This window comes from Mustelus asterias, chromosome 16 (assembly GCF_964213995.1).
Source record: "Mustelus asterias chromosome 16, sMusAst1.hap1.1, whole genome shotgun sequence".
NCBI classification, from domain to species: Eukaryota; Metazoa; Chordata; class Chondrichthyes; order Carcharhiniformes; family Triakidae; genus Mustelus; species Mustelus asterias.
This window is the reverse complement of record NC_135816.1, coordinates 22,612,664-22,640,019: the sequence shown is the minus strand read 5'-3', so window position 1 is coordinate 22,640,019 and position 27,356 is coordinate 22,612,664. Positions and strand designations below refer to the sequence as shown.

General features: G+C 42.1%; 1 protein-coding gene across 3 annotated transcripts in view; it reads right to left on the bottom strand.

Annotated features, from left to right (window-relative positions):
* Positions 1–27,356, bottom strand: part of LOC144505046 (teneurin-2-like) — a 2,673,959-nt gene that overhangs the window by 538,679 nt on the left and 2,107,924 nt on the right. For all 3 annotated transcript variants that reach the window (XM_078230751.1, XM_078230754.1, XM_078230752.1), the window contains one exon: positions 24,881–24,979. In XM_078230751.1, coding sequence (XP_078086877.1) covers positions 24,881–24,979 — 99 coding nt within the window. The remainder of the gene's footprint in view (positions 1–24,880; positions 24,980–27,356) is intronic.

The following is a 27,356-nucleotide window of genomic DNA, read 5'->3' as shown; positions in this document are numbered from 1 at the left end:
AGAAAATCACTAAATTGGATTGGCTTTATAATGAAGGGCTATAAATAAGATCAGGAGGGTCTTGATTAATAACTACACAATTACAATAGAGAATAGGTGCAGTATCCCAAGGAAAAAAAAGCACAGGCTAAATTTTTCAGCCAACAAAACAATGTTTTAACAGAACGGTAACAATGTACACACTGATTAATTACTGACAAGGATCTTTGATATCAATGGGCAGTGAGTGCCACAAGTTGGCAAGAAGGCGATCGTTTATTGCCAGTGGGCACTGGATAGCAGAGGATAGTAGGAGAAAAGAGAAAGACTGTTCTATCTGAATTATTCTACCCTCAACAAGAAAGCAATTACAGTTGGCACTAGATTTAGTTTGATTTTATGAAGTGGTGAACATGAATGAATTAATTAGAAAAGTAATTGGGTGCAAAGTTACAATATCATTTTTTTTTAAAATCAACTCCAATTTACAAGGTTACTGTAAATTCCTCTGTCAGACCAGAAAGTTCTGTCATGTGTAAGTGTGTTGTAAGTATTACTAACACCACTCTTGTCATGAGATTTCAACAAAAGGTGCTGCAAAATGGCCACCCATTCGCATGATATTGTCAGGGTTTCATTTTGCTATCCAGCACTAAAATGTTTAACATCAGAGAACACTGAGCAAAAAACTGCAGCCAGGTAATCAGCTTCAGTACCTACAAATAAATGGGAATGATGCAAGGAATGTATTCAAAATAAATAGCTAGTAAATAGATCTGTTGAAAGGTGGATGGCAGAACAAGTTGCCGTCCCTTAGTCCCAACCACATTGCCAGCACAGAAAGACAACAGGTAGGGAAAATCTTTCCATCTATTTGTTATACTAAGAATGCAGTGTGGAGCAAATAGAGGTATAACTATACACTTGCACACTTTCCACACTGAGTCTCATTAGAGTCCCATGGCTATTTTGGCATTACACTGTCATGTGTCAGAATAGCAAACCACAGGCCTGAAACAGGATATAATGCTCATCCCCATGTTGTGACATATTTTAAGAAACAATCCATAATGCTCTCAAGTAGTCAAAGATCTCATCAAGTAAACAGAGATGCTGCAAGTAACTGGAAAGGTGAGGTGTAAGCCACTGTGCACTTTTGATTCCGTGAAACCTATTGCATGCATGAGTGGGGGTGGGAGGAAGAGGGTGGCAGGGTATGTTGGCTGATCAAGTAGATGATAGGAAAAGCAGTCAGAGATATTGGGTGGAATTTTACGGTCTCACGTGTTTCTCGCTGGCGGGAGGTGGGCTGTTTTTGCTAGCGGGATTCTCTGGTCCCATGCTATCAATGGGAATTCCCATTGACTTCACCCCACACCAGTGGGAAACCCAGAGAGTTCCGGCCATAATTCTTTTTTGAATCACTATTTTGGTTAAAAGTATGCCTAGTTAAGTACATAGCAACACAGCTGTAAATATTGTGGAATCAGATCTGTTTGGTAACAATGTAATTAGTTTACTTAACGTTCATGTCAATATGATTAGGCAGTTGAACATACGTGCCAATGGTGTTAGGAATGGGTTAACAAACCTTCCAATTAAATCCTAATTTGATGTTCATTATTCAATAGAAGTTACTGATATATAAAGGAGTCACAGGTGGCACTATTTTGTTGGTGGAGAATTGTGTGTGAAGTTGGATCAAAGAAATAAAGGTATTTTATGAAGAAGCAAAACTTGTGTCTCCTTTACCCTACAGCAACTGATAAGCTCAAACATTGGTAGAAAGGATGGTTGCTGGTTCCAGGTAAAGGGCTGCAAGTTACAACTTTTTTTGGGGGAAAAAAAACCAAAAGGAAGACTTCACTCAAATTCCAAATCAACAAAGGAGTGAGTCAGAGATAACAAAATGGCTGAACCCAGAATAAAGATGTCAGGATATGACTACCCACCATTATTTTCAGAAACTGAACCTTATGACCAATGGAGAAGTGAAGTCATTATGTGCTTTGGTAACTGCTTTGGAGAAAAGGAAACAAGAGATGGCATTGGCTCTTTCTTTACCTTTTATAGAAGTAAAATCAGGCGCAAAGTGTTTTCTGAATTGGAGTTGGAACATTTGAACTTGGAAGAAGGCTTGGATAATTTATTAAATTTCATGGATAAGATTTATCAAAAGAATGACTAATTAAGTGCATATGAAGCCTGGTCAGAATTTTATAGATTTTGGAAATCGGAGGATATTTCTATTGAAGGGTATGTGATGGAATTTAGTGCACTATATAAAAGGCTGCAAAAACACCGTCTGGAATTTCCACAGTCTGTGTTGGCGTTTAAGTTACTGGCACTGTGATAAAGTGACCAATATGGATAGGCTCCTGGTTCTGACAGGAGTTAAGTTTGCAGATAATACCTTATTTGATCAAATGACAGCCTTAAAAAAAAAACTTGGAAACATTCTATCTCTATGGCTCTTATGACACAAACGGGTCAGTCAGTGGTGAAGCAGAATGTTGAAGATACACTAACAGAATTGTGAGATCGTAAGGGGAAAGGAAGCTATGAGAGTATGGCAGAAGATTGGGACTGAGAAATTGAGGACAGAAACCCCTTTAACACCAATAGCAGGAGGTAGGATATAGAGAATGAGAATAGGAAAATGAACCCCAGAAATACCCAGGATATGATAAATTGGTGTTTTCGGTGTGACTCTAAATTTCATTATGCTTTCAACTGCCTGAAACGATTTAATAATGTGTGAAACTACACATTACATGGAAGAATTGGAAGAGGAAAGTAATAGTGACCAGAAAGAAGGCATTGTCTTATTAACGAGAAATTTTACTCCTGTAATGAGAGTTTTGGTTGCAGAGTCCTTCAATTGTGCCATATTAGACTGGCTGCACACCTACCGTGAGTGGAATTAACTGGTTAAAATGTTACCTGGACTCCTTAAATGTTGAAAATCAGAACAAGGTTAAAGAATTTGAAAGTTTCAGATAATATCCTGAAGTCACTAAAGAGTGGTGATCCCTTGCAATATTGCTGAGTGAATCATTTCATGAGCACAGGTGTCGTGTCAAGTGAGATACCTTTGCTTCTAAATAGATCGTCAACGAGGAAAGCACACATGAAACTGGATATGGAAAATAAGGCAACAGTTTTTGGAAAAACGATGGACTTCCAACTTACACAGTTGGAACACTATTGTATTCCATTAATGAAAAATAATTTTTTGGGTAAAGAGGTTAAGGAAGTGTTATTAGTAGCTGGAAATGGGACTTAGCTGATTAAAAAGCTCATTGTGTTGAAACTTCATAGGCAATTTGTGCATCCATCTTCTTGGAGACTGAAAAATTTAAAGGATGCAGGGGTAAGAGATGAAGACTATATACCAAGCTTATAGAACAGGTCAGTGATCGGTGTGAGATTTGTAATAAGTACACAAGGACACCATGACAACCGATAGTAACTCTATCTTTGGCCAGAGATTTTAACAACATTTTGGCCATGGACCTTTAAGATCTGGGATAAAGCGAACAATATATTTTGCGCTTTGTAGATTTAGCAACCAGATTTAGTTAATCAACCCTTTCTACATGGTAAAGAAAAGAGTAGTTCTGGATCAGATCATGGAAAAATGGATAGGGACGGGAATGGGGCCATTGGCAAAGTTCCTTACAGATTGTTTGGGGGGATGTGTCAAAACATGAATATCATAGTCATGAATGCGGCCGTGGAAAGACCATTTAGAAATGGTATGTGAGAAAAACCATGCTGTAATAGATGACATGCTCTGGAAAATTTTGGCACATAGACCAAATTGCAAGTTAAATTCAGCCTTAATATGGGTGGCAAATGCAAAGAATTTGTTGCAGATGGTTGGGGGCTATAGTCCCGATCAATTAGTATTTGGTAGGAATCCTAAAATTCCGTCCATTTTGAATGATCATCCTCCAGCTTGGGAAGGGACTACAATTAGCTCTGCCTTTGCTGAGCATTTAAATGCATTGCATACCGGTGGAAGGGCATTTCTGGAAGCAGAAGTCTCTGAAAGAATTTGCAGAGCTTTAAGGCACAAGATACAGCCATCAAATTACCGTTTTTCAGTAAGGAGATGTAGTACACTATTAAAGGGACAATTTTAATGAATGGAAAGGCCCAGGGAAGGTTACAGGCATAGATGGCAAAATTGTTTTGCAACATGGCAATCTGACTGTTAGGGTACATTCATCAAGGTTAATGGGCACAGATTACAAACTTACAAATTTGGAAAGAGTAGACAAACATGATGAGGAACCAGGGTCATCCGATACTTGTATGTTACAGAACTGCGGACCAGTTAACTGAAATAGACAGGGTACTTGTACAGGAACACAATACATCTGATGAACTAGAACAGGCCATTTTTCCAAAAGGACAGCTGCTAAGAGTTGGTGCACAGGTGACATACTTGCCTGAAGGGTCCAGTCAACTGAAGGGTGCAACTGTCATTAGTAGGGCAGGGAAGGCCACTAGAAAGTATAAACACTGGTTGAATGTACAGAATACAGGGGAGGATGTCAAGACCATGGATTGGGAACATGAAGTTCAAAAATGGAGGACACAAATGTAACGCCAGTTCAGATAGTAAGTCCGATAGTGAAGGTGATCACAGGAAGAGATCGAGAACTATTGAAAGATCACAGCCGGAGGGAAAGATCAAGCAGTTGTAGCACAGAACAAGATATCAGGCAGGATAGAAGGCGTAACTTGACACGGTGTCGGAATAGGGGTAAGATCACAAATGCTACTCAGAGTAGAAGCCCACATGCTTGTGAGATTTTGGTGGTTTCCAATAAATTAGATGAAAAAGTTATAAAAGATGCCAAATAGCAAGAACTGCAGAGTTGGAGTGAATTTGGGGTATACAGAGGTACCAGATGGGGGACAAAGAGGGACATAGATAAGCTGCAGAGCTGGGCTGAGAGGTGGCAAATGGAGTTTAATGTGGAAAAGTGTGAGGTGATTCACTTTGGAAGGAGTAACAGGAATACAGAGTACTGGGCTAATGGTAAGATACTTGGTAGTGTGGATGAACAGAGGGATCTGGGTGTCCACGTGCATAGATCCCTGAAAGTTGGCACCCAGGTTGATGGGGTTGTTGAGAAGGCGTACGGTGTGTTAGCTTTTATTGGTAGAGGGACTGAGTTTCGGAGCCAGGAGGTCATGCTGCAACTGTACAAAACTCTGGTGTGGCCGCATTTGGAGTATTGCATACAGTTCTGGTCGCCGTATTATAGGAAAGATGTGGAAGTGTTGGAAAGGGTGCAGAGGAGATTTACCAGGATGTTGCCTGGTATGGTGGGAAGATCGTATGAGGAAAGGTTGAGGGGCTTGAGGTTGTTTTCGTTAGAGAGAAGAAGGTTAAGAGGTGGCTTAATAGAGGTATATAAGATGATCAGAGGATTAGATGGGGTGGATAGTGAGAGCCTTTTTCCTCGGATGGTGTTGGCTAGCATGAGGGGACATAGCTTTAAACTGAGGGGTGAGAGATATAGGACAGATGTTAGAGGTAGGTTCTTTACTCGGAGAGTAGTAAGGGCGTGGAATGTCCTGCCTGCAGCAGTGGTGGACTCGTCAACTTTGAGAGCGTTCAAGTGGTTATTGGATAAACATATGGATGATATTGGAATAGTGTAGATTAGAGGGGCTTTAGATTGGTTTCACAGGTCGGCGCAACATCGAGGGCCGAAGGGCCTGTACTGCTCTGTAATGTTCTATGTTCTATCTCATAGATAGATTTGCACGGAAAAGGTTCTTCCTGATGGAACTTATAAGGCAAAGGCCAGGCTTGTGGCAAGGGGATTTGAAGAAAACTTACACCAGGATTTAATGGTAGATTCACCTATGGCAGGAAAGGTTATTTTAAAGATAATCTTGGCTCTGTTAGCTACAAGGCATGGGAATGCAAATCTATAGGTATAAAAGCTGGAATGGGTTAACAGACCTTCCAATTAAGTCCTAATTTGATGTCCATTGTTCAATAGGAATCACAGGTGGCACTATTTTGTTGGTGGAGAGTTGTGAAGTTGGATTGAAGAAATAAAGGTATTTTATGAAGAAGTGGAACTTGTCTCCTTTACCCTACAGCAACTGATAAGTTCAAACAAATGGGAATAATGCTCTTCAACATTGGTCCCAACTGGATTGGATGGGTTAACATTAGTGAAATGGGATTAGAAATCATAGAAACCCTACAGTGCAGAAGGAGGCCATTCGGCCCATCGAGTCTGTACCGACCACAATCGCACCCAGGCCCTACTCCCACATATTTACCCGCTAATCCCTCTAACCTACGCATCTCAGGACTCTAAGCGGCAATTTTTTTTTAACCTGGCCAATCAACCTAACCCACGCATCTTTGGACTGTGGGAGGAAACCGGAGCACCCGGAGGAAACCCATGCAGACACGAGGAGAATGTGCAAACTCCACACAGACAGTGACCCAAGCCGGGAATCGAACCCAGGTCCCTGGAGCTGTGAAGTAGCAGTGCTAACCACTGTGCTACTGTTAAATTCATTAACATTGATATCAATGGTGCTGTGGTCAATAAAAATGACCAGTTTTAAATTTACATCAGTGGAATTGGATGTTCAACATCTGTGCCAATGGGATCAATCTATTAAACACTGGTGTCATTTAGATTGGGTTGTTCAACATTGATGTGAATGAGATTGGTTGGTTTCATTATAGAGCCAATGTGGGAGTGATCTTTGCAACTTTGTAGGGAATGGGATCAGTCTCTTTGCAGTAAACTCAATACTGGCAACTGTACAAAACACTGCCAACAGGTTTATTGTGTTAATGCTCTGCAGTACTGTAAATAGAATTGGTCTATTTAAGTGTAATGTAAATTAAGTTGGTCTGGATTTTAACTGGAAAAAATACTCTCAACTTTCTGTTTTCTGTCTCCATAGCAACTGTAAGCTCTATCACTAGATAAAAACATAGAAACTCGAAGCAGGAAGGAGTAGGCCATTCAGTGTTTCAAACCTGCTCCACCATTCATTTTGATCATGCCCACCCCCATATCCCTTCTTGAAATCAGACAACGTTTTGGCCTCAACTACATTCTGTGGTTGTGAATTCCACACATTCACCATCCTCCTGAGTGAAGAAATTTCTCCTTGCCTTGGTGCTAAATCTTCTCCTCAAACTATGACCCCTAGTTCTGAACTCCCCCATCATTGGGAACATTAGATTAGTCATGCTCAGAAGTTCTACTCGTCGTCCCAGGCTGCGAGTTTACATTTTGCCTCAGCAGAATTCCACAAAGGGATCCCTAATAAGTATCACTTAAACACTCGTACCAAAAAAAGAGTTGATGGTGGATTTAAGATTGCTTATAACTTGGATTTCTTCCAGATTCACTGTATTTCCCATGTCATAGAGATATCCACAAAGAAATGAATGAGTGAAACCAGGCTAACAGGAAGAGGAGCTACAACTTTTCAGATAAAGACATAGAGGTTCTCTGACAGGAGGTCAGATAAGAATACTTTCACAGGACCAGATAGATCCACCTGGCTTTAATCCCAAGTTATGCCACTTGAGGAAAGGTGATGCAGCCACCATGTACCTGCTGTAATTCTCATGATCTCAGGACAGTATAGGGAAATTCAATGGCTGTACCAGAAGGTATATCACTCACCACGTTCTTCCTTTTTTTTCTTGACCATCCTGGTCACCATCACATTCTAAAAGCTCTTAAAGCAACACTCACGCAACTGACACTTAAGTCTGCACTTGACCAAAGGACATCTCGACCATCCAATCCTGTAACAGTTCTATTCTTCTCATTTCTGTAAGCCACACCGCCTTCAAGCTCCTCTGTCCCATTATCTTCTGTTGTTTTCTTGTGTGCCATGGAGCTCACCTGTTCCAGCAGCAACTTAGAGGCAGGCCTCCAGAGGCAGCCAGATTGATGTCAGCAGGTAAGCTTGCCAACTGAATCTACTAGTTCGGGAGACAAGGACCTCGCTTTTACTGGTTCACACCCAATTTCTCGTCTCTCGCGATTTTACCGGCACCGGATATCTGGCCCGATCAGCCTCTCTCCCATTTACAGTGAGAGGTGGAATAATTTATTTAAATATATTTAAATGGAAATTTACATTGATTTAATGAGCCCGGAACGCAATTGATGTGGCTCACTTGCCTTTGTGGCCTTGCCGGTAGAGGTGATTACCAGCGAGGAATACACCTTGTCCCCATGAACGGGGAACAATTGTGATAGCCTCGCCAGTAGAATCGGAGATCATTGAGGCCCCCCAGGGAGGTTGAGGGCAAGGGTGGGGTTGCCCCTTGGGCAGGTTTAGGCTGGCAGACAGGCATTTCCCACTGGGCACCCCACCAGGCTGTGCCAAGTGGCGGGACCTGAAGGAGCAGGGTCTGAAAGGGGCGTGGCCGGGCTTGGATGGTCCAGTTGGGTAGCAGGGGGCCTGCTGCCACTTTGCTTGCGTTTGGTCTGGGCAGTGGGGTGCGGGGGTGATATTTCCAGATGATGTGGGGTTCACAATTGGCCTCGTGGGGCGGGGGGGGGACACGATAGATGGAGGGGGTGTCTGGGATGAGGCTGACTGCAGCAGCAGAAGCCTGACAGATCTCTCTCTCAGATCTGTCAGGCCCCTGCTGTTGCAACTGCGTATTTGCAGCCATAGAGGTCTGCACATGTGCAATAGTGCCCTCTGCTGCTACAGCAGACTGACTGGTGATTTAAGCCCCACCCTCTTCCCTTGCAGGTGAGGAATGATTTAGCCTGTTTTTTTTCATGCACCAAGTGCATAAAATTCAGGATTCCAACCTGACCCAAAAAACAGGTGAGAAACTCTCCTGTTTTCCTGCCCGTCCTCGACTTGAAATTTGTTTGGTAAAGTCGCCATTCCACACATCAGGACAAGAGAGATTGTTCAGTTCTGAACATAGTATGCCATTATACACCCAGTTCCACCACAGCTAGGTGTATCTTTTCCAAGGGTTTTTGCAATCAAGATGATCGCATTTTAAAAAAAAATAAGTTCACATCAAATTAATGATTTCTAAAGATTGCAACTTCAAAAGAATATCCTATGGAGAAGCATAGAATCACTAATGATCACTTCTGCATTCCACTGAGTGTGCAGTCTCCAGAAGCTGTCAGTTTCAGACAAGCAATGACATTGAACACTGGCATTTTTAGCATCACTGCTATTGTAAATATGGACCAATGTTAGCGCTCCAATGAAAATTACTGTTTTCTTTTGCAAACACCGTGTGTAGTTTGACACTGCACTTATTCTGATTCATTAACTTTCGATATAGTAAGGTGAATCAAGAATTATTATATCCAATCTAGCAAAAATTGTTAGTGGTATGAATACAGTCCTGCAAATATTTTTTTCACCCTATCAAGAATTGTAAAGAATTGTAAACAACTTCAAGTGGCACCTTTTCTTCACTGGTTCTCCTTCTGCTTCTCCTTGGCTAATTCTTTAAGTTTCAAGGTGCACAAACGAATGTTGCAAACTTATTCGGCTGTGGCTCCAAACCTCCATTTTTGGAAATGAATTTTGGTTAAGTTTAGCGCACATGAAGCAAAGGAAAGTGCTAAAAAATATGGCGCTATAGAACCACAGAAATAAAACAATCATGTTTAGATAAAAGCAAATTACTGCGGATGCTGGAATCTGAAACCAAAAGAGAAAACGCTGGAAAATCTCAGCAGGTCTGGCAGCATCTGTAAGAGAAAAGAGCTGACGTTTCGAGTCCAGATGACCCTTTGTCAATGCTGATCAAGTTTAGAGGCTTTTTCAAGCTGTAAACTGCTCAATCTTTCCAATGTCAAGTTGCATTAGGTTCTGCATTTCCTTCATCTTTCTATCTTTAACTGTAAAACTATGCTGACGTGAGCTTCCTGCATTACATGTAAATACACAGAGCTCATGGTGGCCATATTTTCGTGTGGGGGTAGGTCTATGCAAAGGAGCAGCGTATAGTTTTGATAAACTTATTCTTGGAAGCGTGCACACATGACCAATGACGCTTGTGCGTTGTGATGTTTCCAGGTTAAAACCATCATCAATAGGTTAAGCATGAATTTTCAGAGAACCAAAGCTTAATGCTACTCTTACGGCAGGGTTTTGCTGAAATCTGCAATGGAGTACGGGGCTGATAGCTGGCTCCTGTTACTCAGATTTCTACCCCCACCGTTTCTGGTTTTTGCTTGTGTCTCATGCCGCTGAGTGACAAAGTTAATGTCCAGCTCATTTCATAGATTGGAATCATCGAATCACTACAGTGCAGACGGAGGCCATTCGGCCCATCGGGCCTACACCGACAACAATCCCACCCAGGCCCTATCACTGTAACCCTACATAATTACCCTGCTAATGCCCCTGACACTAAGGGGCAATTTAACATGGCCAATCAACCTAAACCGCACATCTTTGGAACGTGGGAGGAAACCCACGCAGGCACGGGGAGAATGTCCAAATGTACAGTGACCCGAGGCTGGAATTGAACCCGGGTCCCTAGCACTGAGGCAGCAGTGCTAAACGCCATTTGTCTGGGAGTTGGACACAGATGATCCATTGGAGAAGGAGAACCAGTGAAGAAAAGGTGCCACTTGAAGTTGTTTACAATTCTTTACAATTCTTGATAGGGTGAAAAAAATATTTGCAGGACTGTATTCATACCACTAACAATTTTTGCTAGATTGGATATAATAATTCTTGATTCACCTTACTAATGACCAAGTCTGGAGAAACTGATACTATTTTTGGGAAATACTTTGCTTGGTTCTTTTCCTAAATAATACAGACAGATGAGTGTTTTGCACAGGGAGAATTATTGCAGGACTTTGTAATTTACATTTAAATGGTATCTCCAAAGTAGCCAAACATTCCAAGGTGCTGGACAGGAGCATTATCAGACAAATCTATCACTGAGCTGAAGAAGGAAACATTAAAATTAGTGACATAAACTTGAATCAAGATTTTGAGGAACATCTTGAAGGAGGAGCGAGAGGAATAGAGGTAGAGAAGCTTTTGAGAAAGAATTTTAGAGTTTAGCACCTTGGCATTTGAATTCAGGCCACCAATAGTGAGGTGGGGTGGAGGCGTGCACAAAAGAATTCATTGAAATAGGTATACACCCTCAAGTCATTTGGACGACAAAAACTCACCTTTTGAAGCCTTGATTTTGTGTCTGTGCTCCAGAAAGAATCATAGAATCCCTACCATTCGGCCCATCAAACTTGCATCAACAACAAATCCTCCCAGGGCCTATCCCTGTAACCCCACATATTTACCCTGCTAGTGCCCCTGACACTAAGGGACAATTTAGCATGGTCAATCAACCTGACCTGCACATGTTTGGAGTGATGCAGCTCTGTTAAGGCTGGAAATTTGAGGTAGAATTTTTAATGGAAGATTCCTGATCCCTGACCGAGAAGGAAAATCCTTGAAACTATAGGGTAAAGAAGATTGGGAGCATGCTCATAATTTCCCGGAGATTCCATCATTTTCTTCCCTGCCTCACAAAAAAAAAATCAACTCAGGATTCATCGCAACACTACAAAAGCACATCTGATTTAAACACTATTTTCATGGCATGTTACCACTTCATCAATGAGATAAAAATAGGTGCCAAGTCCATCATGATGAAGACCAATTTGATGGACTGCCATCACAAAAAAGCTGAGAACAGCTTGGTCGAACATTGTATCATTGCTGGGAAACAGTCTCATATTTGCCAACAGACCCACAAGGACGTACTGGACCTCAAGACTGTTATTCTTAGCAGAAGCAAAGATCTCGTAACAAACCATGGATGCTGAGATGAGTGAAGTAAGACACAACAAAGAGTAAAAAGATCACAGTTCAAACTGAAGTGGAAGTTTAAAAAATGAAAAGGTGCCTTTTATCACTTGATTGACTGCTCTTTCCTTAGTTCGTCTATGGAAGTACACGGTGCGTGCCTTTCTTGTTTGATCTGCCTTTCAAAACATTGAAGAAAATTAGTCCTTAGAAGAAGCAGGAGAGATTGTGCTATTTAGAACTGATTCAATTTTCTTGTCAGACTCGGAGCTGTGCGGTGAGATGTTAGGCCTGAATGTGACAGTCTCCTCAAACAAACTGAGACAACCTCAGGTAAAAGTGAAAGAATAATTTGCTGCGGATAACAAAGAATTCCCTTCCCCCTGTGCCCCCCACCCCTTACCCATCTCCTTCTCCCGGTGCTATTAATGTGGATGTGTTTTAAATTCCACATTTCAATATCAGCAATGGGGGGGAAAGAAAAAAACAACTCCTGATCAAACTTGAAACACGCTCCCAAGTAGAGCTGGAGTGCTACATGATTGCGTTAGGGTCAACTGGATTCAGATTGTGGCACGGTGGTTAGCACTGCTGCCTCACAGTGCTGGGAACCCAGGTTCAATTCTGGCCTTGGGTCACTGTGTGTGGAGTTTGCACCTTCTCCCTGTGTCTGCGTGGGTTTCCTTCGGGTGCTCTGGTTTCCTCCCACATTTCAAAGATGTGCAGGTTAGGTTGATTGGCCATGCTTAAATTGCCCCTTAGTGTCCCAAGATGTATTGGTTAGGTGGTTTAGCCATGGTAAATGCATAGGGTTAAGGGAATGGGGTGGGTGGGGGGGTGTGGTGGTGGGTATGGTGCGCCTAGGTGAGATGCCTTGTTGGAGCGTTGGTGCAGACTCAATGGGCTGACTGGCCTCTTTCTGCACTTAGAATTCTTTGATACAGTTTAACAACGGGGAGACAGGAACAGGCTGCAAAACACTCGTCCATTTTGTTATGTAAATCCTTAACATGCAATGTGGAAATATTTCTCATCCATGCGGTGATAACTAATGTGAACTATAGTACTATGTGGTAGCTGGCTTTGTGAGCGATACACCAGATGTCTCTATGCGCAACTGAATTTTTGATGAAATGGGTGGTAATTGGTATCACCGAAGCATTTTGAATTTCAGAACTTGTTAGTTCAATTACCAGCTCCCTGTAAGTGCTGGGATACGGAACCACTTTTGTTTCCTCAAATTAATAACTGATTTCTATTAAAATGCCAACATTCCAATTGCTACAGGCATCTTATACCTCAATTCACAAAATGCTTTTTAATTTGTAAGTGTCTCTAATGAGACCTTAATTCAAATTCAACCCAATAATACAAATGTGTCCTTCTCTTTGCCTCAGTCCAAATCCAGTCATCCTTATATTTATAAAAAGAACCAGCCTGGGTTAGATTTTCATTATCAATCTCCAAGAGTTTCTTTTTGCTCTTGTCAAAGAGAAACAAATGACAATACTTTGCCGAGCAAATTTCCTGGTACATTCAATTTAACCACGGGTAAACAACATGACTCGCAAATACTGTCTTCACTTGAGCTGAATTAGACATTGAATATCCCAAAGCCATTTTTCATCTCCATCCGCTCTTAATGCTGTTGACTAATCAAAGATATTCTACCTCGTTGGCTTTATCTGCTAGATCTCATTGTGGATGTTGCTCCACTTACGCAATATTTGCTGCTGGGAACTCGAGTTGACGGTGAAGAACAAATATTATAGCCCTTGCATGCAGAGGTAAACTGCAGAAGTGTAAAATAATGCCTGATATTTTCGGTGCTGACTTTCATCCGTACTTAATGAAAGAATCCTTTTCTTGGAACAATATGATCTTACAAACAAGCTTTGTGAATGTTATCCAAAACAAATATAACATTGTAACGTGGAAGACTGAGGGGCGACCTGATTGAGGTGTACAAGATTATGGGGGGGCATGGACAGAGTGGATAGGGAGCAGCTGTTTCCCTTAGTTGAAGCACTTGGCACGTCATAACATTCAAGGCTGTGGGTCAACTGCTGGTAAATGGAATTAGGTGGAAGTTCAGGTGTTTCTCATGTGTCACTGCAGACTTGATGGGCTCTTCTACATTGTATTATTCTCTGATTCTGTACTTTTTTTTAAAAAAAACCTTTGTGGAGACCAGTAAATTGATTGTACTGATAGATTGTTCTGTTCCTATGATCAATGTGGCTTTCTATTTGTGTCTGGGTACTCTGAAACCTTTGTCCCGCCACATCTGGCGCAACATAGCTGCGGTGTAGGCCATTCACAAGGTGCACTGCAGCAATCCAATAAAATGTCTCCAACAGCACTTTCCAAATTCACCAACTCCTCCTCCGCCTACAGAAGTCAAGAACGCAGATACAAGGGAACACTATCACCTCCACGTTCCTCTTCAAATCATAAGCCAATCTGACCCCATTCTTTCATCGTTTCATCTTAGAACGCCCTCCACAACGGCAATGTGGGAATATCTTTGCCACGTGTATGGCACTGGTTCAAGTAGGCATTTCACTACCACCTTCTGAAGCGCAGTTGGGGATTTGCAATAAAACTATATGTGCTGGTGAAGCTCATGTCCTTTTGAGTGAATAAAAATGATACATCATTTATGTATGTACAGCTGACAATCTCTTACACAGTTCATATTTATACATAATAGCATGAACTGTCCTTTCTGTTCTCCCAGTAGTATGGCATATTTATACAGTATGCTAGAAATGTTCTGACATGTATATATTGTCTCGGATCTTCTCTGGAGCAGCAATCATCATTAGATTGCTGCTCCAGTCCAACTTTTCTGCCCCTAGATGATGCTCTGCATTTCTTCCAAGCTCGGATTCTCCTGAAATGCGGACTGCACAGTTGCTTGAAGAACTTCTTAATTGTGCTGAGCACTGGTTTGGAAGGTCAGCTGTGCCCCCTTTTTTATGACATTGCTGGTAAGTGATTAGAGGTCCTAAAGCTTCTCAGTGTGTTATTGAATGAGTGTACGATTGAATGGTGAATGTGTCAGCCTACACATGGGTAGATGGATGAGGTAAGTTGGCAACTGGGTAATATGGCAGCTGGGTCGCGTGGCAGGTGGGTGAGAGGATAGTCAGTTCAGGAGAGGTTGGCAGTTCTGGGATAGTCAGGTAGGGTCAGGGACAGATAGGGTGTTAGTAAGTTGGTGAGGGATAGTCAGGTCAGACCAAGAGGTGATTGGGGTTTCAGGGAGTTAGTCAGGTGGTGGGAGGCTAGTCAGATCAGGTCAAGGGGGAGTTGGGGCTGGGTCAAGGCTGGAGTGGAAGGGTAGTCAAGTCAGGTTGTAGGGTGAGTCTGTGTGTCAATTGTATAGTTGCCCAGGAGTTGGAATAGGATTTTACTGTCTAATATTTCCTGGGTAACTATCCAGATAAATAAGTTGGATTGTCTGATATCCTTGATTCAAACTGAGTTGTAGTTTTTTTCAGAGGGTCTTGGGGAGCAAGGGATTTGCCCATCAGAAATTCAAACTGCCCGGGCAAGTCCCAAGGAGTCAGTGCATTGGGGCATTCGAGGGGATGAAACCACATCTTGGGAGCCCATCTGGTCTTGGATGCTACAGAACCTGGAAGATCTGGGCCATTATATTATCAACATAAACATATTACTACATGTGAACTGAGGTTAATTTCGGCTTGTGATGTTGGTATGCAAATGCTTTCAAGCCATTTTCATGGGTACATATTTATTTCTACATTTTATTAAATTAGAGGCACAAGATTAGCACGTGTGTGTGCTGATTGCAACCAAACCTATCTCTCTACAACTTCCCTCAGTTCAATTACTATCTCTGCATTGTCCAACATGGAGTAATTCACCTGAATTTCATCTACATGAACTTCAGGAGGACCAAACTTATTATTTTCAATCCCCACCTTTAAGCCCAGGAGGTTAAAGAGGCAGGTAGGAATGAGACTTGGAGGGAATTAAAAAAAGGTGTGAGAATTTTAAAACTGGAGACCGAAGCAGATTACTGAACAAAGGGTTGAATGAGATTTGATGCAAATTAGGAATCAGACGCCAGACCTCGGGATAATTGACAGGCCTGATTTCCAGTGGGGTGGAGAGCCAGTTGACGACGGCTAGAGGAACAGATAGGCTTATGCCAGAAAGGGTATGGAGGAGGTGGGTGGACAAGGCGAAAGGATGGGGGTGCTATTGGAGAGGAAGGGGATTAATGAAGAGGTCAGTTGGATGGACCATCGATCCTGGGTGGTTCTACAGAGAGGTTGGGGACCTGGAAGGCCAGGGGGTGGGTGGCGGTGGGAGATGTCGAGTGCAGGAGTAGGAGGTTGAATCAGAGGTTTCATGGTGGGATTGGGTCCTCTGGTGACAAGCCATGTTTGGGGAGGGGGGTAAGTGGCAGTTGGAGGTGAGGATGTGTGAGGATCATGAGGTCAGGGTGATGGAACAAGGAGGTACTTGAATGTGAAGCTTCCTCAGGGAGGCACTACATCTGGGAGCTAGATGTAGAAGCACTCACCTCCCTAACCCACTATGCTTTTGCTACTGGTTACCTGATGCTTGAGAAAGATGTGAAAAGTAGAATGTTAATGATATTTTCTGCCACCTTGGAATGGATTGGTCACCTTAACACCTTCTCCCCTCAGTTAAAGCCAAATGGGCATGTTGGAGACAGGTTTGGATTGAGAAGTGGGTTTCTCTGACTTTAACCTTACACCTGGCTCCCCATTTTTAGGTTAAAATTCCACCCCTACCTCCCTGAATGTCTCTCTTGGAACAACTTGTCCCTATCTTCAATTTGTTTCCAGAGCCTTGCCCTTTGCTATTCAAGTTTCTCCAAACTTTTATCAGCCCTTGACCTTCTTTGATGACAAGAAAGTTATGGCAGGTGAGGACCTAGAAACTATCATTATCATGAAAGAGGTAGTGTTGGGCAAGTTAATGGGGCTAAAGGTAGACAAGTCTCCTGGCCCTGATGGAATGCACCCCAGGGTTATAAGAGATAGTGGAGGAAATAGCAAGTGCACTAGTGGTAATTTACCAAATTCGCTGGATTCTGGGGTGGTTCCTGCAGATTGCAAAACAGCAAATGTGACGCCACTGTTTAAAAAAGGAAGAAGACAAAAGATGGGTAACTATCAACCGGTTAGCTTAACGTCATCAGAGAAGAAATAGCAAGCCATCTAGATACAAATTGGCCCATTAGAAAGACACAGCATGGGTTCATGAAGGGCAGGTCATGTTTGACTAATTTGGTGGAATTCTTTGATAACATTACATGCGCAGTGGACAATGGGGAACCTGTGGATGTGGTGTATCTGGATTTCCAGAAGGCATTTGACAACGTGCCGCGCCAAAGGCTGCTGCATAAGATAAAGGTGTACGGTGTTACGGGTAATATATTAGCATGGATAAAGGATTGGTTAACTAACAGAAAGCAGAGAGTGGGGGTAAATGGGTGTTTTTCTGATTGTAGATCAGTGACTAGTGGTGTGCCTCAGGGATCAGTGTTGGGAGCGCAATTGTTTACGATTTACATAGATGATTTGGAGTTGGGGACCAAGTGTAGTGCGTCAAAATTCACAGATGACACTAAGATGAGTTGCAGAGCAAAGTATGCAGAAGACGCTGAAAGTCTGCAAAGGGATATAGATAGTCTAAGTGAGTGGGCGAGGGTCTGGCGGATGGAGTACAATGTTGGTAAATGTGAGGTCATCCATTTTGGTAGGAATAACAGCAAAATTGACTTATTTAAATGGTAAAAAATTGCAGCATGCTGCTGTGCAGAGGGACCTGAGTGTCCTTGTGCATGAATCACAAAGTTGGTTTGCCCGTGTAGCAGGTAATTAAGAAGGCAAATGGAATTTTGTCCTTCATTGCGAGAGGGATGGAGTTTAAAAACAGCGAGATTATGTTGCAGCTGTATAAGGTGCTGGTGAGGCCACACCTAGAGTACTGTGTACAGTTTTGGTCTCCTTATTTGAGAAAGGATACATTGGCACTGGAGGGGGTGCAGAGGAGATTCACTAGGTTGATTCTGGAGTTGAGAGGGTTGCTTACGAGGAGATACTGAGTAGACTGGGGCTATACTCATTGGAATTCAGAAGAATGAGGGGAGATCTTATAGAAACATATAAGATTATGAAGGGAATAGATAAGATAGAAGCAGGGAAGTTGTTTCCACTGGCAGGTGAAACTAGAACTAGGGGGCATGACCTCAAAATACGGGGGAGCAGATTTAGGACTGAATTGAGGAGGAACTTCTTCATACACAGGGTTGTGAATCTGTGGAATTCCCTGCCCAGTGAAGCAGTTGAGGCTAGCTCATTGAATGTTATTAAGGCAAGGATAGATACATTTTTAAACAGTAAAGGAATTAAGGGTTATGGTGAGCGGATAGGTAAGTGGAGCTGAGTCCACAAAAAGATCAGCCATGATCTTATTGAATGGCAGAGCAGGCTCGAGGGGCCAGATGTCCTACTCCTGCTCCTACTTATGTTTTTCTACCAAAGCTGGAGAGAAATTTGACCAGAAGAGCCTCCAGCCACTTTGGCTTTACACTTTGGAACCTTATCCACAAACTCCTCCACCTCATTACATTTTTTAAAGTGTTTAAAGTTTATTTATTAGTGTCGCAAGTAGGCTTACATTAACATTGTAATGAAGTTACTGTGAAAATCCGCCAGTCACCACATTCTGGTGCCTGTTCAGGTATACGGAGGGGGAATTTAGCATGGCCAATGCACCTAAACAGCACGTCTTTTGGACTGTGGGAGGAAACTGGATTACCTGGAGGAAACCCACGCAGACACATGGAGAATGTGCAGACTCTGGGCAGACAGTGACCCAAGCCAGGAATTTGAACCTGAATCCTTGGCGCTGTGAGGCAGCAGTGCTAACCACTGTGCCACCGTGCCGGCCCTTTATCCCTGTTTTCTCCCCACCTTTAAAAGTCTTCTCAACTAGCATCACTAATCTTGGGCAAAGGCAATTCCTTTAACTCCTTTGTGAACATGCTTTGAGACATGTCCTATATTAAGAGCAATGCAAGTACTTGTGGTTGGGTTACATTTGGCAGTGTAAATTACATAGCACCAGAACACTATCGGGCACTATATGGCACTGAAGCAGCAGGAAAATTATTTTAAAAAGAAAAAAATAATAAGGAGCTTTTTCAGGTCATTCAGAATAATTTACCTCTGAGTCAGAAAGATGTGGGTTCAAGCCCCACTCCAGAGACTTAAGCACATAATCTAGGCTGGCACTCCAGGGTAGTATTGAGGGAGTGCTGCCATTTGGTTGAGATGTTAAACCGAGACTCAACTGTTGTTCAGGTATATAATTATAATCATTTATAATCATAAATATGAAAAATCCCATTACACTATTTCAAAGAGAAGTGAGGGGGTGCTATCCCCTCATAAACCCCCTCCCTCACCAGCCCTGCAACCACTACCATCACCAGCAGCTGCCCTCCCCCGCCTCATGTCCTGGTCAACAGTTAACCCTCAACCAACGGTCAAAATAAATGATTTGATCAATTAGTTGCAGCTCCTGGGAGCTTGCTCTGCACAAATTGCCGTTGACTTTCCAACCTTCCGACAATGACAGCACTGAGAAAGTACTTTGATGCCTGTAAAGCACTTGGAACATCCTGAGATCATGAAAAGCGCTGTATAAATGCATACCTTCCCTTTTCATTTGTCCTTTAACCAATGATCAGTCACTGCGCACAGTTCCTAGACTATAGGGCGCACAGGCAACCAACTCCTGAGCTCTGAAAGTGCTGTCCTGAAAGTTACTATTAGCTGCACATTAGCGGCAATAAATTTCTTTCCCCCATCCATTTTTGTTTGGCATCGCTGTCAAAACTGCAATTTGATGTGTGGAGAATTGTATGCAGAAACCTCCACCCCCTTTGGTCTCGCTGGATAATGTTCCAATTTCCTTTTAGCATGACTCGTACCAATTTAAGATTCAAAGGCGATGATAAAGAATTCTGCAAACAGACCTTTTAGAAATCATTTAAATAAATAAAAAGATCTCAATTTGTAGCCCTGTGTGCACAGTGTGCAATTTACAGAGCGTGAAGGCCTAAAGGCCCAAAAACAGAAATCCACAGCGTGACACTTGCGAGTGCAGACTGCTGTGACACTTTTAAAAGTGTAATGAACAAAAAAAACCCAGAGCAGACCTTTAATACTTGTCTTTACAAATTGCTCACTGAATTCTTTAAGTCTTTCCCACTGTACCATGACTTTTTGTATTATTCTGCCATGGCATGACAGACCCAGTAAATAGTACTCATACTGCGGAGACTTAACCTTGCAAATATATACTGTGGGGTAGGATCAAAAAAATTTAATACATGCTGTGGAGATCAAATCCTTTCATTATATACTGTAAGAGAATAATCCATTGCATATCTTTTATAATTATCAGTGTACAAGCCAATAAATTCATCAGACTGTGGAAAGCTTGACCTAGTGAACATATACTATAGGGGCATAACCTAGTAATGCAATAGATACAGGAGAGGTTTAGCCCAGTTAATGCATACTGTCGGGGCATAACCTAGAAAACATAATGTATCCTGTCAGGCATTAACCCAATAAATATATACTGTGGTGACTTAACCAAGGAAAGGTGTTCCTAATGTGTACAAACTATAAAAGCAGTAAACATAATATACACTGTAGGAATATTAACCAAATAATATCAAATGCTAAAACCTTATGCATATGCCAACTTTAACATTGTTAAATGTACAAAGGAGCTTTGCAGGAGCATTATCGAATGAAAATTGACACTGAGACACATAAGGAGATTTACTAAAGTAAATGATCAACAGCTTTGTCTAAGAGGACATCTTTAGAATCATAGAATCCTTAGAGTACAGAAGGAGGCCATTCGGCCTGAGTCTGCACTGACTCTCCAGACAGCACGTCCAACCAAAGCCCGATCCCCGATCTATGAGGCACAAATCAGGAGTGTGATGGAATACTCCTCACTTGCCTGGATGAGTACAGTTCCAATGACACTCAACGCTATCCAGGACAAAGCAGCCCACTTGGCACCCTACCCATCACCTTCAACATTCACTCCCTCCACCACCGACACTCAGTGGCAGTATCATTTCCAAGATGCACTGCAGCAGCTCATCAAAGCTCTTTACACAGCACCGATTAAACCCAGCACCTCTGTCACTTAGAAGGACAAGGGCAGCAGATGCATTGAAATCCCACCACCTGCATCTTCTGCTCCAAGTTACAACTATCTTGACTGAGAGCTATATCGCCGTTCCTTCACTGTCGCTGGGTCAAAATGCTGGAACTCCCTTCCTGATAGCACGGTGGGTGAACCTACAATACACAGACTGCAACAGTTCAAGAAGACAGCACATCTTAAGAGCAATTAGGGATGGACAATAAATGTTGGATTAGCCAGTGACACCCACATCCTGTGAACGAATCATTTTTAAAAATCCCAGCGGCAGGTCCCCGAGCAGCAATCACTGACATTCCAGCCTAGATGTCAGACAAGCTGTTTGACAATTTTGAGACAATCAAATTGTTGAAGGAATGTTAGTGAGGTAAAGTTAGGTAGCATCAGTGTACATATAGAAACTGATGCTGTCACTGAGGGGCAGCATGCAGATGAGAAATAGAAGGATCCCGAGGATAGGTCCTTTAGCGATACTACAGGTAAGAGTGTAGGAGCAAGAGAGAAGCAATTGCATGGGTACAAGTCAACAGATTAGAATGGAAGCAGGTGAGTACAGTCCCTTGCTGCTGAATGACGGTGAAAGGGTGTTCGAGCAGGATGGTGTGACTAACCGTGTCAAAGGCTACAGAGAGCTTGAGAAGCTGAGCGCTTGCCTTTGTCACACTGGATATTGGCTCTCATTTGTGATTTTGAATAATGCAACTTTGCTATTTTGGCCCAGAAAAAAATCTGATCTAAACATGGAGTTCCAGGAAAGTCGGGCAAGGATTTTGGAGGTGACCATTTGCAGAGGAAAGGCAAGTTGGTGCTAGCTTGCAAGAACAGGAAGCTCAGAAATCTATGTTTGAGGAGAGGAAAGCAGACAGTAGATTTGAAGGAGAGGGGAATATTACCTGAGGAGGTTATCAATATCAGCCATTAGTGGACCATGAAGGGATGTTAGGCAATCAACTGCTGAGTAGGAATAGGTCGAAGGTACAGCAAGTTTGTCTCCTGGGCAAGATGAGCTTGGAGAGGACATGAGGGAAGATAGGAAAAGTAGTAGCTAATACGTAGAAGATATAAAATGGTGAATGTGCTGTTGTTCAATCTTCTTTGATTTCACTACTTAGGTAAGTGATGAGACTGTATCACTTCTGCATGGGTTAGGTAGATTGGCCGTGCTAAAATTGCCCCTTAGTGTCCTGAGATGCGTAGGTTAGAGGGATTAGCGGTTAAATATGTAGGGTTAGAGCCTGGGTGGGATTGTGGTCGGTGCAGACTCGATGGGCCAAAAGGCCTCTTTACGCACTGTAGGGTTTCTATGATTCTGGTAAAATAATAAGTTCATTGCTCTCTTCAAATCTTTCATTCCATTTTTATTTCATGTGACATTTTCTCTCAAACTTTGACAAAGGACTCAAAATGTCAGCTCTTTTCTCTCCTTACAGATGCTGCCAGACCTGCTGAGATTTTCCAGCGTTTTCTCTTTTGGTTTCCGATTCCAGCACCCGCAGCAATTTGCTTTTATTCTCTCAAACTTTGCTGAGTTGTGATATTTCATAAAGTCCATGCAATATTTCTGGCTCTTGTCTACTTTTATTAAGGGGTTCTATAATGAAAATTTGTCAATGTTTTTCCTCCCTGGTTTACAAAGACATGATGTAAACAACTTGAAAAGGCATCATCCTATCACTTCAGTATAGTATCATAATACTGAAAGTCCAGAGCCGAGATATTCAATCCATTTTAATTTTGGGATTTGAGTAAAGGTTTTATAAAATAACAGATAGCTAAATATGTGAGGATTCAATCAGGGTGATCCACGTTACTATAGAAACAATTTGAGCATCATTCATGTTTTAGGGTGTCATCATGTCCGCTTACAAATTACTGCCTTATAAAACCACCTTCTTTGGATCTTTACATATTCTCTATAAATGAGCTGAAGCACAAAATGACAGGATACTGTCCTAAACATCTTGGACATTCGCCAGTAAAAGATCTCTCCGCTTCCTCTGATGCCGAAATGCATTGTAGATGACACATTCTAGATTTTGAGTTGAACCAAACTGGAAGCAATATCAAAGCTGTTCCTGAATGCTGATGAGCACAACACAAAGCAGGCCATGTAAGGATCCCATTCAAAGCAGCAACAAGAAGTCAGGGAGAAAAATGTTGCATTGGCAGAGTACAGAATGACTAGACAAATCAGAGCAGATGAGTAGTGTGGACACCAGGACTATGCTGTCAGAAAACAATGTCAGTAGCAACTACAGTGCAGTTCATGACCACAGGTGTCATCATCTCCACTTTCAAGACACTTGCATCTGTCTCTGCTCCCAGGGGGAATTCATTAGCATCTGTAGAGCTAACAACCTGAATAAGTGCCACTCATTTCTGCAGCTTCTGTGTAAGGTTTTATTTGCTCAGTTCTAATTCAGATATCGATAGATATGGGGAATATGGTTGCATACGGTAACAAATGAGGTTTCAAAGCAGATTTGGCAGGATCGTCAAAAGACGATGGGGTTAGTGATACAACATTATAACCCTCCTCTTAGTGGACAGCATGCTGCTTTGAAATTGTGCTTATTATAGCACAAGACATAATCTGGGTTCTATATCTCAAGATGCCATTATGAGTAAACTAATCCTTCTCGATGCTATGGCTTTACATGTGTACATGTAGAGATGTCCACCTCGTGCATATTCTATGAGTATGCAAAATGTGTTTTTTTTCCAACTAAAATGGTATCAAAGTGACAGTGGGAATGTAAGGCAAGGCAGAACAACTGCATGCAGAGGAACAAAATACAGCAGGTAGAATTTGGTTACAGCTCCCTTACATCTGACGCAAATCTGGATGGTAGCATAAGTGCTGAATATGGAACTAGCGGGGCACCCTGGTGGCAAAGATAACTTAGTCAGTTGGGATTGATGGATAAAAGTTCGATTGCCAGATGGAGGTTTGATCAATGATGGGTTAATTTTATCAATATAAATTTGGGTATAGTGGCTTTGTTGCCTACCAGGCAGGCATATTTTATATGGGAATGGAATGTAATGACATCTTTAACACTAAGCACAGTACACAGAAAATCTATCATTTACAGAGTAAAGTTCTCCCTTCAATATATCACCATCAGTAAATATTTATGTCAATTACAGGTAACTTTGCACTATGGATTGGTCAAGTCCAAGACTCATTTCACACAAAACCTTCCTTCCCAGTTGAAGCTACATTCCAACCAAGAACCATGTTCCAAATGACTACATCACTTGGTTCCCGACCTCAGAGTTAGTGCGAGTTTAGTGAGGGGTAATATGCTATGCAGGGGAATGTTTGAAGTGCACATCTTGCAACCCGCAACCTATACCACCAAGGAGGACAAGGGCAGCAGATGCATGGGAATAGGCCACCACTTTCCTGAGTAGAACTTATCTCATCATTCCTTCACTGTGTCAATATCCTGAAACTCCCGAGCAGCACAGGGGGTGTCACTGCAACACATGGACTGTACACACCAACTTCTCAAGGGCAATTAGGGATGGGCAATAAATTCTGGCCCAGCCAGCGGCACCCACATCCCATGAAAAAAATAGTTTTGAGAGAGTTAAGTTTCAGATCGTAATTCAAAGATACTTGTGCTCGGGTTCATCCTGGAGGAAGTAGAGCAAACGGAGAAGGGTAAACAAGGCTGTAAAAAGTAAGTGGGCTTCTTGAACTTTAGGTCACTGTTCTCAACTATGGGGGGAGGGAATAGGAGAGCGTGAAGTTTGGAATTACAACTCTCTGCAATAGAAATGTAGGTACCTGTGGTTAGGTTGGGGCTGTTGACTGTATAAAGCACTCCTCCTGGATGATAGTTAGGTGCTATTAGATTAGCTTCAGACAGATGGAGGGCAGTGTTTTCTGTAGATAAAAGAAATGAAAATAATAAAAGTGTGGCAGTTGACACAGATATGTAGACATGTAAAGTAAGGGAAATACACTTAAGAATTTGTTGGAAGAGCTGAGTGAGATGCATTGGGCTTCGTGGAGCAATTACGGACTCAAAAGGATTTTTTTCCCCCTTAATGAACAAGAACTGTCTAAACCTGTAACCTTCAAAGTTCATAAATAAGTTAGACTATAGATAATAGATAATATAACTATGATACAATATCCACAGGAGCTGTCACTATCCTGCAGAAGGTTTCCCCTGTTGGAATGGATTCATGGAAGTTGAAATGTAAGCTGCAGCAACCCATAAGACTATGATTTCATTGATAGCAGAAACCCTCAGGGACTTAAAGACCTCAGTTTTTATCTTCAAGTATCCAGAAAGGCGGGGAACAGGATAACAATGACATAAAAAACTCAAATGCAATATTATAAGTTCCACAAATTAAAGGACAAGGGTCAGAAAGAAACCCATCTTTGGATATAAACAAAGTGAAGCACATTGAAGCAATTAAGTTTAAGTTTACTTATTAGTCTCACAAGTAGGCTTACATTCACACTGCAATGAAGTTACTGTGAAAATCCCCTAGTCGCCACACTACGGCGCCTGTTCGGGTACACTGAGGGAGAATTTAGCATGGCCAATGCACCTAACCAGCACGTCTTTCACACTGTGGGAAGAAACTGGAGAATCCGGAGGAAACACACGCAGCCGCAAGGAGAGCGTTCAGATTCCGCACAGGCAGTGACCCAAGTTGGGTATTGAACCGAGGTCCCTGGTGCAGCAGTGCTAACCACTATGCCACCATGCTGCCCATGGAGGGGATTGTGCCTGCACTGAGAATTTTTTTGTCTTTTGTATTTGCTTTCTGAAAGTTTGAACGTTCCAATGTGATATGTTTGTCCCAGCTGAACCACAATTTCTTGGAGGAGGTGAGTCAATGGCACGCAACTGTTCAAAGCATTTTGCCAGTGGGCACTAAGTTGGTAGCCTCCCTTAGAATGGCGACAAAGATGGCTGACAAATGGAAACCATCACACGTACACAGGAAGAATTGTTCTCCAGCATTTGGGGTTAAAACACACAGAATGGCAATAATGTAAACAATTTGCCTGGCATCTCATGCCTGCGATATGTAACCTGAGTTGAACCTTTTTTGCCGACACTGCGTGCAAAAAAGAACGACAAATATTCAATTTGCCAACAATGACAAGGCTCATCTATATAGAAAAAAAAGTCACTAAAAATTGAGGCCTGGGGGTACTTGGTTATTTTTTGCGCACAAAATCTATAAGAAGCTGTAACAATACGTGGCTTCTGTTTGAATTTCTGTAATTATAATTTGGAATTGACAAGCAAATCAATCAAGAATCAGATAGTGCAGTGTTAAAGGGCAATAATATAATCTATGGGGGTGGGCTGATAATATCACAACCTTTCCTGTAAATTAACATAGCTCTCCTACTCTGCCTGTAACTCTCATTGAAATTTAATTATTAAAATGTGTTTTATAACACACACAAGCCATGTCATTGTATGATAATCAACTAAAAATTAAGTTAAAGAAGTGTCACAATAAAAATTAAAAATAAAAATTAATCCTTCAGTTTGAATCAATGATGTAATAACAGGTTATTGACAGACACACAGAGGTGACCTAGCTAGAAGAAAGACAAAGCTAAATGAAAGATTTACTTTAATCTACCGTTGAGATTCACAGCATGTATTACAAAAATAATGGGCCCCCTGAAGTGACTGTGAGGCTGTGGTTATTTTTCTCAGGGTTCAGATGAGGTTAGCTGGGTAACTTGCAGTTTGCTACCTTAGATCGTTGCTTCAGATGACTGTGGGTAACCACACAAACTCGGTTGTCAAGGTTTCTGATGCCACCTGAACCACTTGATTAAATTACTGGTCTGCAGAATGATACCAGAAATTGCAGTAAGGGTCTTGCCTCAGTCCTGGTAACCTAGATTTTTGTACCCAAGAAACAGCAGACTTACATTTAAAAAAAATTTAAAGAATGATTATGTCCAATGAGTGTGAGGAGGCGATGGTCTGGTGGTATTATCGCTAGACTATTCATAGAATCCACAGAATACTACAATGCAGAAGAGGGTGCGACCGGAAAAATACCACCCTTAGTTTTAAAGGTTGGGACAATTTTTCAAGGTGGACCTGGCACACAGGAGTTAGACTGCAACAGCCACCATGCCCCCCCCCACTCTCCCTGCCCCCATCCCCCCACCCACACCCCTCCCTCCCCAGACAACACAGCACACCTCCCCGACACTGGGGCTGATCAGGCGTAGAAGCCTGATATTTGCACACAAATTTATTATAATA